Raw genomic sequence first — 16,692 nt, 5'->3', positions numbered from 1 at the left:
TTATGATACATAGTTAAAAATACCAGTATAATGCTCTATTTCATTGAAATTTGTCTTCAAAATTTGGTACTGTGTAACTTATGCCTTTGAGTAAGCGAACAATATGAACTCTGAACTTATAAAGAGCAATTTCAATATAGAGTAGATAGTTGTATTTTAAGATATATTGGAGATTATTCTTTTATCAAAATAATATTAGGATAAAAATAATCCAGGCTATAAAATATTATGATAAAGTTAATCTTGATTATAAAAACATTTATTTGAAGAAAAAAACTAATGTTTTTCCCCCCAAAAAACAAACATCAGATAGATATCATCATCATAGAAATCACAATATTTCATTTTTGTCATTCCAGTTTCATAGTTTGGAAACTTGAGAAGTTAAGTAACTGGACCAAGCTTAGAGTGCCAGCACTGGGATCTGAGTCTAAGTCATTGATGAAAAACCAAAGATATGTCTACAGTGTCAGCCTACCTTCCTAGCTACTGTCTGATCTTGTTTTTGTTGTTGTTGTTTTTAATAATATATTTTTATTGATTTCAGAGAGGAGGATGAGGGAGAGAGAGATAGAAACATCAATGAAAAGAATCATTGATTGGCTGCCTCCTGCATGCTCCACACTGGGGTTTGAGCCTGCAACCCAGGTATGCGCCCTGACTGGGAATCGAACCATGATCTCCTGGTTCATAGATTGATGCTCAACCACTGAGCCATGCTGGCTGGTCTGTTCTTATTATGAATATTTGCAATGCATACATACCACGAGGTTTCCAATGACCATGACCAACATGAAGACAATAAGGCACATGGTTTGGCCAGCGACCTCCATGCAGTCCCACATGGTCTCTATCCACTCTCCACACAGCACACGGAACACAATCAGGAAGGAGTGGAAGAAATCATTCATGTGCCAGCGTGGAAGTTGACAGTCACTGGAGATCTTGCAGACACATTCTTTGTAGCTCTTGCCAAAGAGCTGCATGCCGACTACAGCAAAAATGAAGACGATGATGGCCAACACCAAGGTGAGGTTACCCAGAGCCCCCACTGAATTGCCAATGATCTTAATTAGCATGTTCAGGGTGGGCCAGGATTTTGCCAACTTGAAAACTCGAAGCTGCAATCAAGTGAAAAGCTACTCTTAGCAGTAATCACAATATAATTTTTGAAGGTAGTTAAACATCATTTAATTAGTGTACTATATTGTAGACCAACTCTGTGGGATACAAATTTGGATATAAAAATTTCAAAACATACAAAACAAATTCGAATCCAGAAAAGGGTGTTAATAATATTGGAATTGCAAATCAAATCATGATATTATTTAAATGCAAACGTTAAAAAAATATAATATTTCAGATGTGATAAATAAAACATTTCTGATTCAATGAGAAACAGTATGAAAACATTAATATTTTGATTAAAGACATTATAAATTTAGCAAACTAATATCATCTTCATACTATATTTTTGAGAGTAAAAAATACAGATCTTAGTGCACATTTGTGAAGTAAAAGTAAAATAAACTACTTTGATAAAAAATAGAAAGCTCTCTTTCCACTTGAAAAAATACACATTTTACTTAATTTTCAACAAAATTTTACATATTTTGCAAAAGATTTTTAGCTGACCTCAAAAAGTTTGCTTTACTATTGTTTAAAATGCTGATGCTATAAAATATTTTTCTACATGTACCTTTAATGTAACTCCCACTAATATAAGGTTGATAAAAAGCTAAGATTAATTGGGACCTAAAGTTTTTATTTGCATTTATTTATAGACTTTAAAGCAAAAAGAAGTTAAGGAATTTAAAACATAATTTTAGAAACACATAAGTGTTGTTAAATGTGCCCTACAGAGTTAATCATTATGAAGTGTTTCAACCATTTTTATCATTCTTAGAACACAGTCACACTTTATTTTAAAGAGAACATTTATATATTTTCATAGACTGCCACGCATATTGGGATAAATTTAAAATTCAAAGTAAATATTTTATAAATACATTTTGATTCACTCAGAATAAATGTTCCGTTAATGAAAAAGAAAATATAAACAGTCTGTGTGCAGATACCAGTCTGAATGATCTCAGTACAGACAATCCCTCCACATTGGACAGGCCAAGCTCCATCAAACTGAGACTGACAATAATGCCATCAAAGATATTCCAGCCCTCTTGGAAATAATAATAGGGATCCATGGCAATGAGCTTGAGAACCATTTCTGCTGTGAAGATCCCAGTGAAGACCTACAGTAAAGAAATGTGACAACTTGATACAAGCTTAGCATTTTATTTCAGAGGACTATTTTAAGTAGATTGTGTGTGTTTTTTTAAACAAATCTGATAGATTTTCAGGAAAATGCTGATTTTAAAACATTTCATCGTTCACATTTTAAATTTGATACTAAATAACAGCTATGGAATTGTTGCTATTTTTGGTACACTATGCTTCTATAATCACAATTTTTTTTTTAGTATTTGTACTTTAAGAAAAAAATCTGTGTTCTTGGAGGTTACACAAAAATATTTTAAATTTAGTAAAAACCATAATTTGTTCATGATTTTTTAAATAAATGTCTTATTTCTATGATTTTATAAAAATTCCTGAAAACTTCCTGAAAGAGTGTGCCACAAATGTTTTATAGTAATTTGTCTCTTAACTCAAAACCATAGGCAAAGAGGCCCAAGGACACAAAGAGTTATGAAATTACTCTTGCAAAATTAGAAATCTTTTAAGGCAATTCTCTTAAATAACTATAAATAAAAGCTGTATTTTAGGACTGTGAAGTAAAACTTACTATTTACCAAGGTAAGTTAGACTTTACCTTGGAGAAACTCTGTCAAAATAACAGTATCAAAATTATTTCCTAAAACATCATATTAATTAAAAATCTTTATCTACTCTTACTAATATATAAATGGAGCTAACAACTCATCTTCCCAGTCACAGTAAGACCTAAAGAAAGAACCCATCCAGAAAAAAATATCTCCATTTCATCATTTATTCACTCAAATGTATTTCAAGCAAGCTTGGTACATGAAAATCCAGACATATTGTGGAGTGTACATTGAAATATGATTATTTTTTCATTTTATGGAATGACTCACCATGGTTATTTTTCCCCTGTTGAATCTAAAATAAGTTCTGATTTATACATATAGCATTTCTTATGTAAAGCTTCAGAAGCAGCTACTATTTGAAATAGGCAGCTTAATAATAGAAATATATTGAACTACCTGGGAAAGAGTTAGAAGCTATCTAGGTAAATGAACTACAAATATCTCTTTCTATAGAAAATCATAAGGTGATCTTTTTAGTTCTTCTGAAGAAACTAGAAGATATCATGCATTATAAAAACCTATATCTTAAACTTACATTCTTTCATCTAAAATTTAATCTCAACATTACACTTCTCTTTAATAGTAACATTTTAATTACAATTTGAAATTTAAAATCACATCGTTTATAGCTTTAAATGTTTTCAATTTAGGCTCTAAAAGCCAATAAGATTGTTTTTGGTACATTTTAGTCTAGGTTTAGCATTGTCAGTGAATAATAATTTTTATAAAGTCTTCCTTATTCTAGCTGAGGTCAGCCAAGGACACTGATATGATGCCTATGTTTACATAATTTTAAAACTCCATAAAAAATGCTAACAAAAGAAAGAACTGGTAATCTCTGGATTTGTACAAGGCTATGGCAATATATATATATATATACACACACATACATACACACACACACACACTAGAGGCCCGATGCATGAAATTCATGCAAGGGCCTTGGCCCGGCCCCCGCCCACCTCCACCACAGCCAGGGCCCTCTGCTGCCTGTACCACGGCCATGACCTGCTGCGGCTTTAAATATTTGTTGTAGTTTTTTTTTGTTTGTTTTAGAAGAAGTTGAAATATATTTTAAAATGGTGAAAAATTTTGACATTTGTGATTTTCATTTCCCTCATCTGTCAGATGATATTTATTGAGATGATTTATCAGATCTGTGTCTAAAATTCTTAGACTTCTATCAGTATTGTATGACTTTGCAACTTTTATTCAGAAATTGGTATACACATGATTATTGTTATACTAGAGGCCCAGTGCATGAAATTCATGCATGGGAGGGGGGAATTCCCTCAGCCCAGCCTGTACCCTCTCCAGTCTGGGACCCCTCGGACATCCCTCTCACAATCCTGGACCGCTGGCTCCTAACCGCTCACCTCCTGCCTGCCTTGTTGCCCCTAACTGCCCCCCCCCCCCCACCGGCCTGATTGCCCCTTACTGCCTCTGCGTGCTGGCCTGATCGCCCCTAAGTGCCCCCCCCCCCCCCGCTGGCCTGATCACCCTTTACTGCGCCCCCTGCCAGCCTGGTCGCCCCCAACTGGCCCCCTCTGCTGGCCTGGTTGACTCTAACTGCCCCTCCGCCGGCCTGGTCACCCCAAACCTCCCCCCCCCCCCGCTGGCCTAGTCGCCCCTCACTGCTCCCCCTGCCAGCCTAATTGCCCCCAACTGCCCCCCTGCTGGCCTGGTCGCCCCCAACTGCCCCCCCTGCTGGACTGGTTGCCCCTCACAGCCTTGTCACCCCACGCAGCCTCGTTGCCCCCCCCCCCCCCCGCCAGCCTCGTCACCCCACGCAGCCTGCTGTTCAGTCATTTGGTCATCCCTCACTTAACCCCCCTGCCGACCTGGTCACGCCACGCAGCCTGCTTGTTCAGTCGTTTGGTCATCCCTCACTAACACCCCTGCTGGCCTGGTCCTAGGCAGCCATCTTGTGAGGGCATGACAGTCAATTTGCATATTACCTCTTTATTATATAGGATAAGAGCCCTACTACAAGTTGGAGATGACAAGGGATTATTTTATTATATTATACCATACCAGGGAAGGAGTTAGATAGCAAAATAGCACTCCATGCAAGAGGCATCCCAGGTGAATTCTAAGATTTGGCTTGCAAGTATTTTATCTTTCAATAAATAAGAGTCATTATTTTTGCTTTAAAGAGTTATCATATTCCTGTCCTGAAATTTTAAATTACCGTTCTATAACATATCATTTAACTAAAATAATTTAGCTAATTGTGTTTCTTTAGGCTTTTATATTTTCAAACAACCTGTAAGATCCTTAGAGCAGGTACCATTATCTGAGTTCCCTTCTAGGTTTAGTAGATTAAGGATATATCATGGAACCTTAATCACTGGTTACAATGAGAGTTATAGTAATAAAAGTAACCACAACTCTTTAGGAACTACAAATAGGAACTACAAATCTTTGTCTATATTCCCTGGAAAAATAGTTACAAGTTAGTTGGAAATGTTTGTGTGATGAAAAGGTTGTCAAACCTACTATGATTGACAGGAAGATTTATTGGAGTAATGATCAAAACACAATAAAAACCAAAACCAAAATAGAGCATCTTGGAGAAACTCAATAGCAATTTGAGGTCTCTTGATACTCAAATTTAATCAGCCCAACCAGCAGAGAAGTGATATAATTTTTATATGCCCCAGAAATAGGATGAAAAAGGGACATATTGATCTAAGTAAAGACTGAAAGTTGTGCAATTGTTTTATGAGACATTCTTGTGTTAACCAATTCAACCCAAACCTCTATGTTGTTATTTAAAAGGAGTGTGTAGTCATTTGAAATTATAAATTTATTTTAATGAGCAAACTATAAGCCCCACAAAATATGAAATGCACCATCCAAGGTATATAATGTGGTCAAAAGCCAGCTAAGTACCAATGATATAAGGAATATTTTATTTATCTACTTACATATTAAATATATATATTTATATTATATATGTGCGAAATACATAGTTTTTCATATGTAAACATTTAGTATAAAGTTCTTGGAATAAAATAAGATATATGAGGAATTAAACTATAAAATTCTTTATGAATATTATATGTTATTAATAATAATAAGGAACTATCAACCAATAGAAACAGTCAGTTTACACATTCTCCTGTTCTTAGGGTTAGAAATAGTTAATTCAAGTCTATTTCCTGTCATCCACACTCTCCATCTTGATGAGCCTTGTTTCCCCATCATTAACATCTATTTATCAATAGTTTTACCAGTTATCAGTCTTCCACCTCACTTCCCCGCCTTATTATCCTCATTGCTACTCCTAAAGTTATAGAATTTTAGAACTAAGTGGGGCATGAACAGTTATCTGGTCAAAACATTGTACTCATGAGAAAAACAGGCCCAAAAATCTAAGCAACTTTTTCAGGATCTCCCAGATATTTAGCATGACCCCTTGGACTTGGACTCAGATTTGGTGCTTTAGTCTAGTGCTTTTCCATTTGATAATACTATAATACAGCCTCTCTTATCATGTGCTTCCATATTCAATTGCTTCAACATTGGAATTCTATAAAATCTCAACTTCCTGCCTCACTCTGACAAATTTCTTCCTTTATTTGTTCAACTTCCCTAACATCCCAATATCCTGGGGAAAATACAAGAGCTAATTTCCATCAGTATTTCAAAGAAAGGTTAATAGCAGATATTAGAGGAAGGAAATTGTTTATTGAGCACATGCTAGATGCCAGGCATAGTGCTAAATGTTTTCACATTACCTCACTTGACCTTCACAACAGCTCTGGAAGATGGGTATTATATCCGTTTCAATAATAGAAAACAAAGACTCAGATGTTTTATCATACGTGTCCAGATGCTACATTATTAGTAAGCACTGGCAATGAGGTCAAATCCAGTTCCACCAGACTGTAAAGCCCACATTATTCCACAAAAACTTGCTACCTGAATCAACCCTTTTGGATAGGAAACAATGAGTTGGTTATTTATTGAGCAACAATCATGTAAACACTGTTGGAGATACAAAAGAAAAAGGGAGCATGTCTTTAGCCATTGAGCTAATTTATAATAGATTTGAAAATCAAGAATTATGTTACAACAAGAAAGTGTTTAATATTCAACCACATTTTATTTGCAAATGCATTTGGAGTTAAGAAATGAGTGTTTAATTGGACTGAGTATCATTAGAGGAGATAAGACTGGAATTGAACATTAAAAAATATGCAGAATTAAGATGAGGTAATTTGAGTCAGAATACTCTAAATGTGAATGTAGACAACAGTGAGATATTTTCCTATATGTCACTATATAAAAATGTGTGTGGTGTTTGTGTGGTAGAGTGGTAAGGCTATACTGATGGGACTGATGGTGATTGATCAAGAAACAATGCACAGCAAGATGGTATAAGAAGGATGGGGTCAGATGGGATTGGGGAGTCTTAAAAAAAACACAGAAAAGAGTGTTGGCCCACAAATATAGACAATAGATACTTTAGCAAGGTAATAGCACTTGAGTACAGAGTACTACGAATGTTATTTTAATAATAGTTATAGGATTAAAAAAGACATATCTTGAATGAAGAAGTAATGGGTCTTAATTTCAATTTGTATACAAGAAATAGGGGAAAGGAAGTTAGAATGGCTATAAGATTCCTATCTTTGAAGCTGTCCACTACTAGAGGTAACACAAAAGTGAAGTGATATTTTTTAGGACTCTCAATAAACTGAGAGAAAGATTATTTTTCAGCTGTCATCTATTATATTTAAAGTTGTCTTTGACCAATGGTCTGTAGCAGTTGGAAATATAGCACTTACTTGAACACAGCTTATATCACAAGAGTAAATAATTACTAGAGTTATTGAGTACATAAAAATGTTGAGTGAAAGTCATAGCTGTAATAAGCATAAACAAAGAAGTAGAGTTGGACTGATTACAAAATCAAAGAACAATCAGGAAAAAAATCAATATTACAGGTGCCAAAGATGGAGAATTGCTCAAGAATCTGGTGGGTAGGGGTCTATTGAAACAAATAGGCAGTGAAATTGAAACCACTTTTGGGGATAGATGTATATGCAGTTTTATGCAACTGTCTGCCCAGTATTTTCTACCTTTTGTTAGGGATTGCTCCTCCACGTGTATGATTATATTAGTCTGCCATGTTTTCATATGACTCCACCCTCTGCCAGACTGATTAAACCAGAAGTGAGCATCTAACCCACGCTATGCCAAAGAGTTCCCCTGTCATGAGAGTATTTGAACTGGAACTGAAAAAGAGAGCCAGTCCTTTTTCAGTGCAGAGGTTACAAGAGGTAAAACCAGTGATCTATGGATAAGCATGTTTCTTGACTGAGACAAAGACGCAATGGTTATTTGGGCTATATCAAAGCCCTGGTTAAAGCAATTTCTTGGAGCACAACTATAAAATTACCCTTATGTGGTTTGGTAGTCTATCTTGCCTTTCCATTCCACAAGTCATCCCCTTCCCACTTTAAGCTAGTTTGAGTTTTTTTCTCTTTTGTGCCAAAAGGAATATTTTAATTAATAATCTAAATACATACTTTTCTTACTTGTTCATTCATTCCAATTTCTTTATGTAATTTAGGAGGAAACGTACATGTCAACACACACATACATAGATGCCTGCTCTAGTAATTTGAACCAAAACTATGGTTAAATTACAAATGCATTTTACCAACTATTTCTTCTTTGTGTGAATACTACTGAAACATTTTATTAGATCAGCAATTTTCAACTGGTGTGATGCAAGAGGCACACTGGTGTGTGGCAAGAATTTTCTAAACATGCAATACCTGACTACTTAGTCAGGGTACTACCTCTTTTTCCTTAGATTGCCAAATCAAAAAATGTCAAGAGCCAACACAACAATAGCCATCAGTGTGAATTAATCAAAATTATACTTATTTTTTTGTCAGATCATCAAAACAATTTTTTTTTTTTTTTGGTGTGCCACAGGATTTTTGTAATTAGTTTGTGTGCCATGAGATGAAAACGGTTGAAAATTGCTGTTTTAGGTAATTCAATTTGAAATAACTATGCCCTCTATTGTACAGAAATTAAACTGTGTGTTCCTTTCATTGGACATGATTTCTTAAGAGGCTATGTGTTCTAAAATTTATGCTTATGGAGCTAGATTTAGATCTGATGGTTTCACTAGACCGATATTTCCAGCAAGAATGACAGTAAAAATTTTAACAAGTTTACAACTGGTGAGACCATTATACATCAGACTGACGTTGATCTAAACAATCAGCATTCAAAATAGTTGAATTTTAGACCTTATCACTGAGATTCTCTATAATATTTCTTTAGATAAATATTATATTTTTTGTTTATATAAATAAATACTTCTCATATTTTTTGTTTCAATGCAGCACAGATGGGTTTCTTTTTTGGTCTATATCCCCCACCCCTGCCCAAGGAATTAAGTAAATTTCAAATAAACTTACCAGGTTTCCTACAGTCAACACACTACTGAATTGACCAGTCATTGGATAGTGCTCCATGGCCATAAAGAGGGTGTTTAATACAATGCAAATAGTGATGGCAAGATCAACAAATGGGTCCATCACAATTAAATTCACAAGATGCTTCACTTTTAACCATGCATCACAGCAGTCCCAGATCAAGAACACATTGGCAAATCTATACCAGCAGGGTGGACATTTCTGCCTAGATTCTTCAAGTTCTAGAAGAAGAATAAAGTAGAGTTAGTAAAAACATTGAAAATGAATTGTTGCTCTAGATTATACATTATTTTTGTAAAATGGACATTTCTACTTGGGGAATAGAAGTTGATAAAATAGCTTAACAACCTTGAGAAGACAATCCCATTAAATATTTTCATAAAATGTTCATTAAAAATGTCATGAAATAGACGTTATTTCTTCTTTAATTAAATACAAAAAATAAACACTGAATTTATTATTTTGCTTCAAACTAACTTCATTACCTAATAACTTAGATAATAGTTGATTAAATTGTTATATTTTCTCATCAAAACAAGATTTTGTATCAGCTTTATAGGAAAATTAAGTGTATCAAATAATTATTCTTTAATTTGAAAGTACCTTTTTAAAAACACTGTTTAAAGATGTGATCTTTATCAATACATGTGACTTATTCTTTCCTCTGATTGTTTCCACAACAGCACTGATTTTGCACACAATGAGAATATAGTATATATATATATATTTAGTATAGATTGAAACCCAAATCTACTTCTGTTATTCATATTCTTTATATGTTTCAGAAGTTTAGCCTAATATATAAAAATTTACTAGTAATTTTAATGGGTAAAGCCTGTTAAAAATAATGATGTGACTGCTTAGATATCCAATGCATCAATAGAACAAGATACAAAATGTAACTGATGCTTTCTAAAGAACATATGTTAGGTATGACTTATATAATTAACATACATTGCAGTACTAATTATCTTTCTAAACTTCAAGAAGTGATGACTTATTTAATGAATGAATAAGGGATTAATAATTACTGCCCATTCCCCTGTGTCAAAATTAGTAAGCATTGTGTCAGCTCTCCTTTGAGGAGATGTAATGGTTTCTGTGAATGTGGAAGATGGGGGAGAGACTTTTTTTAGGGTCCTTGTTGAAGTGGAGCACATGTTTTTGATTTGTCTAGCTCACTCATATGCTTCTCTGAACCCTATTACCACCTCCTTGCCTGGAAAACAGGTTAGAGGTTGAAAGAGATGTTTTTTGTGCTTCTTTATACCAACACTTTAAAAGTGAAGTGTTTACTCTAATTGCTTAAGGATAATGTTATATAAGGGTAAATAATCACTGATATAATATCAAGTGGGGAAATGTCACTCTGCAGAGATGATAAGGACCAAAGTAAAAAAGAAATAAGAACAATATTAGTTTTTATAACCAGTGGGAACATAATATGTACCATGTATTATCTACTTAGGTCTAGTATATAGTTCTGATCCTGGGTAATTAACTGTGGTAATATAAAGAGAAGACCTAGGTTCCACAAAGCATATGATCATAGAAAGCTGCCTGCCCCATGGCCTGTTTCTTACCCTCCATTGTGTTGGTCAGGATGCTGGCTATGCTCATGGCTCTCTGCCTTCCAGAGGAATCCTCTAGCATTTCCATCGAAATCTGATAAGAACTTAGCCTTCTCTTTCTGACTTCTGTTTCAGTGGTGGTGCCCTGCAAACCAAATACTGATGGCTCAAACCACCCTTTTCAATGACTAATACAACACCACATAGCATTTTTTGAAAAACCATGCTACATGCAATTTTTCCAAGTCACAATTTTCAAGTAATAAAATATTGAATTTGTCCTTAAGTTATAAACAGTTTTTAAAAAATTATCATAGGTGATAGCCTTTACCAAGAATTCACCATTTAGAATGCAATTGTATAGGGAAATTATATTGCAGAACCTGCTGGATTTTTCAGGGAAATTTTCATAAGCATGCTAATGTCATATATTGTTTCATCTTGTTCACATTCAAATTGTTTTTCTGCTTATTTCAATAACTTATAATCAGATCAATCTCCCCCCCAAATAAATAATAGGATTATATAGTCCCAAGGGTAAGTTATTTTACTTGAGGCTATATTGACAATAATGACATATATGGGCCAATTTTTTTCATGCACAAACACAGATGTACAATGAAATGTGTGTGCTTTCCTGAGATTTTCTTAATTATTTCTATATGCCATTTTATAAGAAATAACATTTTAGAGCCATTTTTATAGATATCAAAATATTTGAGTCACTGTAATATTGACAGTTGTGTAAAAACTGCCCATTATCTATATTGCTCACTATAATATTTAATTTTATGTGTATGAAATTTCCAGAATATGAAAAATTATACAATTCTGGGTGATCATATATCTATAATAATGATTTGATTGTTAAAGTGCTCATTATTTTGTGTTGGTAGGTCTACTGAATTTGCAAATATTATTTCATCCCAGATTCTAAAAACTGGGCTTTTTTTAACCTGAAGCATTTGAAAGCTAATGGTCTCATACAATTCAATTGATTCTAAAAAGTTCATTGTTTTGCATTCAATGAATAATACATAATTTTTAAGCACTGCTTCCAAAATGACAGTCCTTAAAAAAATAATGTATTATTTCATTATTAGGCCTTGATTATTTCAAATTGGTATATAATGTCAGTAGGAGCTAACTTATTATCTATTATCACCTCTGGCAGTTGTCCAGTAGGTGAGGTTAAAGCTGATGGTCCACCCACCAAGGAAACCACACCATTGCAATCCACAGTGCTGTGCATCTTCCCATTGGCTGGAAGCCCTGGCACCATCCTGGATGACATACTGGCCTGACTAACGTTACTGTTGCGTCGCTCTCCATGTCTGTGGGGCACAAACAGTGAGTCTCTCCTGCTCTCGCTGTCTTCAAATGTACTGTGCTCATCATCAGCAAAGTCATTTTCAGAACCGACATCCTTGGCCCGACCTCTGAAGCTGAAAATACTTGTTTTGCTGTTGCGTCGTGGGGAAAACAGGGAGCCACGGATACTTAGCAGAGACTGAGGAGAGAGCAAGGAAGAAAGGAATGGGGGGCACACACACACACACGATTATTTAATAAAAGTCCTAATATTGCAGAACCTATTTTCTTTTGGGTCTAGCATAGTCTTGCTCTTAAACACAGGTAACCAAATTTATAGAGAACACATAGGTTTTGGTATTTTCATTATAGGTCACAATGCAAATTTACGTATAAAGTGTTCATTTTTTTTTACTAAGAATATTGATTTGCAATTTATTAAGTCCATGACCATTTCATTTAATCTTCATCTAGTACTGTGAGGTGTATTTTTTAATCACGATGTTATAGGGCTGGAGCATCATGCTGAAGAGGACAAGTGGAGTTTTTTGTTTGTTTTTTGTTTTGGTGGGAGTGGTAGTTAAACAAGTAGTAGGTTGCTTTCTCTGCCAAATACTATGATCTGAAAGGACATACAACTTGGAAAATAAGTTATGGCTCAAGTGAGACTGTTGGCTCAGATTTCAAATATTTGTAGAAAATATTTTACTTCTGTTTAATGGTTTAAAAAAAAAACTATTACTCTTCATTCACTTCTTTTGGATTCTGACAGGAAATTATTCTTTTTTCTGGACCTGTTTGTCTCTATCCACCTGGGAGTAAAAGTCATAAAGTTAATCTATGATGCTGTCTGCCAAATTTGCTAGCAGTTTCCCAAATGGCTAATCATGATTCACGTTATTTGAGAGAATATATATCAGAGTAATGACAACAGAGAGTATTTCTAAACTGCTTTATAAATTATTTTCTTACTTAACATTTAACGCTAAGTGCTTTAAAAGGCAAGATATATATACTTGACTTTGCTAAAGAGGGTGATATAAAACACAGCTTATCCTTCTGATCTCACTTTAATTTTATTAAAAGGAACTGGATGATTCAAAACCATTTTGTATTACATGTGTTCACAAATAAATCAAGTTAATAGTTTCTGGTACAGGAAAATGAGGATTTAGCATGAAGTCTCTTCTTTCACTGTTTGGATAGATTTTAAACTCGCAGCACCAAATAATTCTACTTTTATTCTAGCCTTGATGATAGTTTTCAAAGACATCTTTATTCAGTCTGCAGAATCTTTGTTTACTCCCTTTCTCATTGACTGTGACACTCCCTCTTGCTCCCCCAGTTCGTCTCTCATGACCTCTCCTATATCTCTGCATAGCCAGGGTAATAATGTATTCGTACATACAGATACATGTGCATACATAGTCATATGTCAGCATAAATATGCACGGATCTTCCCTTTCTTTCTCCAAGCTTCAGTGTAAAACCAAATAATTTTAGTGGGGAAAAACATTGGAAAGGCAAACTCCATCAAATTTATTTTGGTCCTTCTGCCTAATTAGGTAATGTTGATTTTCTTAGGCCTCATTCGTTGCTTTATTTTTATGACTTTTCCCAGACTACAAAGCACTAGAATAATCTTTGTTGCCCTTTATTTATATCAGGGATGCTCTGGGAAGATACTATTCATTTAAAAAGGTGCCACTGGTATAGCCAGCATAGATCAGTGATTGAGCATCAGTTGTTGAACGAAGAGGTCACAGTTTAATTCCTGGTCAGGGCACGTGCCCAGATTGCAGGCTCAATCCCCAGTGTGGGAGTGCAGGAGGCATCCCAATCAGTGATTCTCTCTCATCATTGATGTTTCTATTTCTCTCTCCCTCTCCCTTCCTCTCTGAAATAAATAAAAATATATGAAAATAAAATAAATAAAATGAAAAGATGACGTTGCTTTGGGTTTGGTTAGGATTGCCACAGGAAATACCAACTGCCAATTGTCCAACCTGCGGCTGTGTCTGCATGACACATGTTTATCTACTCACTATCGACAGCAGTTAGGCGGATTTCCACTCATCAAACTGATCAAGAAATTAGGCATTATGGAGAAATTAATTCAGCCCCCATTATAAAGAATGTTAATGTTTTAAATCTCCTCAGATTCAATTTAAATGATCAGTACCTTGATGATGTCCAGACTTGTTTTTGAAACTTTAGTGTGCATTTTTGGGTCCTTGCCTTCTAGAATTAGGATTCAGTGAGAGAGGGTAGGACTCTGGAATCTGAATATTCACCAGGTGGTTCTATGCAGGTGGTGCTCACTCTACACTCTTACATTAATCCCTAGGACAGGTCAGAATAATCATCTTCATATATATTCGTGTTCAGAGGCTATCTTTGGCAATTGAAATTCTGTATGCAAAGGTTGGGAGTATGTGGTACATTCATAATGTATCCTGTACATGCCTTTAATTTGCATGTTTTTATGTCAGGGTGTTTTCAAAGGCGGTCCAGATCTTTGAGTTTATTTGAAACTTCTATTCACTCTTTAGAAAATATAATAATGGGTGTGAGCACAGCTTTCAAGGCAATGGAGACTGAAAAAGGAGATGACAAAAATAGTATTCAGAGAAAAGAAACCAAAAATAACACACTGAAAGATGCAGCAGAGTGCAGGGAATACCCACAGCTGCGGCAGTCCTTTCTCCAGGGAAAACAAGCTTTTGTGCTCTAAGGAGCGAAAGATCATCTTTCTTTGCCTCAGGCACGCCAAAACGTCCATCCCAGGGTTTTATGTTACCTTGGGCCCAGAAGGTAAATCTGAACTCTTTTTCTTAGTTTTCAGTAACAGAAGGGAGAATAGAAGAAATCGGGTCTGTAAAACACAATGCAGGGCTGAACTCAAGTGGTTTTAGAAAAGTCAAGGTGGAGGACGATGCAGGTAATTTGAAGATGTTCTAGTAAATGCACACAAAGTCATTATTGGATAGAAATGTCCACTCAATAATATTTCAAGTTAAAAGTATGTTTCTTATCAATGTTTTCAATCATCCAACAATTATACTTTGTTCTAGCTACAAAACTTGTGGTTTAAAATAAATTGTCTCAGTGTGTCCATACAACATAGATGAAATCTTTGGGGGCATTTACTTTCCATTGTACAACTTTGAACACTTTTTTCATCTTGTATTATAAACATTTATTATCTATTTAAAAATAAAATACCATATGGGTTCTCTGCCTAGAAGTTTTCAGAAAATATATTTATTTTGAACAGTATACCCTGTCCATCTTATGCTTCTTGTCCCCACTACCTTCATTGATTCTTGTCCCCATCAGAGTCCTTTCTGTTTACAAAACCAGAAATTGTAATCTGCTTCTGGAATATTTTTGCTTGTGAGTTGTGTTAATGCTCTCTGTGTCTTTTTACTGAGGAGAGTAGATATTGATGCTAATAGGCTTTTCCCTTTAATTTTTATATATCTATATATCATCTATCTATCTATCTATCATCTATCTATCTATCTATCTATCTATCTATCTATCTATCTATCTATCTATCTATGCATCCATCTATCATCTATACTATCTACCTACCAATCTACCTATATCACTATCTCCGTATCTACAAATATAAAATGAACTGCATGCAATATGTGTATATTCTGATTCTGATTTTAGTATTTAACTCTGGCTGTCAGCTAATTTCCCTCTGCTGTGGCCTCTCCTTGGCTCCTCAGCACAGGCCTCCCAGCTGCCTGTGGGGCATCCCAGGCACACTACCGCACCAGGGACCTACTGACACTTGCTGGAAGAGCCCACGATGCTCTTCCGTGAGGTAGCCTCTTCCCTTGCCATCTCTAAATGTTTGTGGAAATGTCTCTTTCACAGTGAGGTTTTCCAGAACACCCTATTTAAAATGTTTATCTCCAGTGAGTGATCCCGATTCCCCTTTTCAACTTTACTTATTCCTATAGCACTTACCACCTTCTAACACAGTCTATAACTTATTGTCTCCTCCTTTAATATAAAGTTCCCTGAGGTCAGTGAATTGTACTGCTTTTGTTCATTCAGATATTTTCAGCATCTAGAAGTGTTTCTGCCACACAGTAGGTTATCAATAAATATTTGTTGATTGGCCAAATGAACTAATCCACAAGTTTTTATTTGAGCACCATGATGAAACAATGGTGGACAAATATTGATTTTCAAAAACACATAGATATATTCATGTAAATGTTGCTACTCTGCATATACATTTGTGAGTAATTGAAACTACTCAAATTTCTAGTTTCTCATTTAGAATTCATTTACCTATTTTAACTTAATAAGAACTTTACTATTTGTCACATAGGTATTCCATATTGTTTAATCCCCCATAACTGTTTAAGGTAGACATTATTACCCACCATTTTACAAAGTAAAAGTGACTCGACCATAGTCACAGAACTAATTTGGAGTTGAAATATGAACACAGGCTTTGTTACATCAATCATT

At 34.9% G+C, this 16,692-nt stretch overlaps 1 protein-coding gene across 1 annotated transcript in view; it reads right to left on the bottom strand.

Moving 5' to 3' along the window:
- The window catches only part of LOC307106186 (sodium channel protein type 3 subunit alpha-like), a gene marked incomplete at both ends in the record, with an annotated part of 80,024 nt that overhangs the window by 35,165 nt on the left and 28,167 nt on the right, over window positions 1–16,692 (bottom strand). Inside the window, 5 exon segments of the mRNA XM_079782441.1 lie at window positions 765–1,121; window positions 2,079–2,252; window positions 9,296–9,534; window positions 10,897–11,029; window positions 12,050–12,394. Coding sequence (XP_079638567.1) covers window positions 765–1,121; window positions 2,079–2,252; window positions 9,296–9,534; window positions 10,897–11,029; window positions 12,050–12,394 — 1,248 coding nt within the window.

The sequence above is a fragment of the Cnephaeus nilssonii genome (assembly GCF_951640355.1).
Source record: "Cnephaeus nilssonii genome assembly, chromosome: 10".
Taxonomy (NCBI): domain Eukaryota; kingdom Metazoa; phylum Chordata; class Mammalia; order Chiroptera; family Vespertilionidae; genus Cnephaeus; species Cnephaeus nilssonii.
The sequence above is the reverse complement of the archived record's forward strand: the minus strand, read 5'-3'. Positions and strand labels throughout refer to the sequence as shown.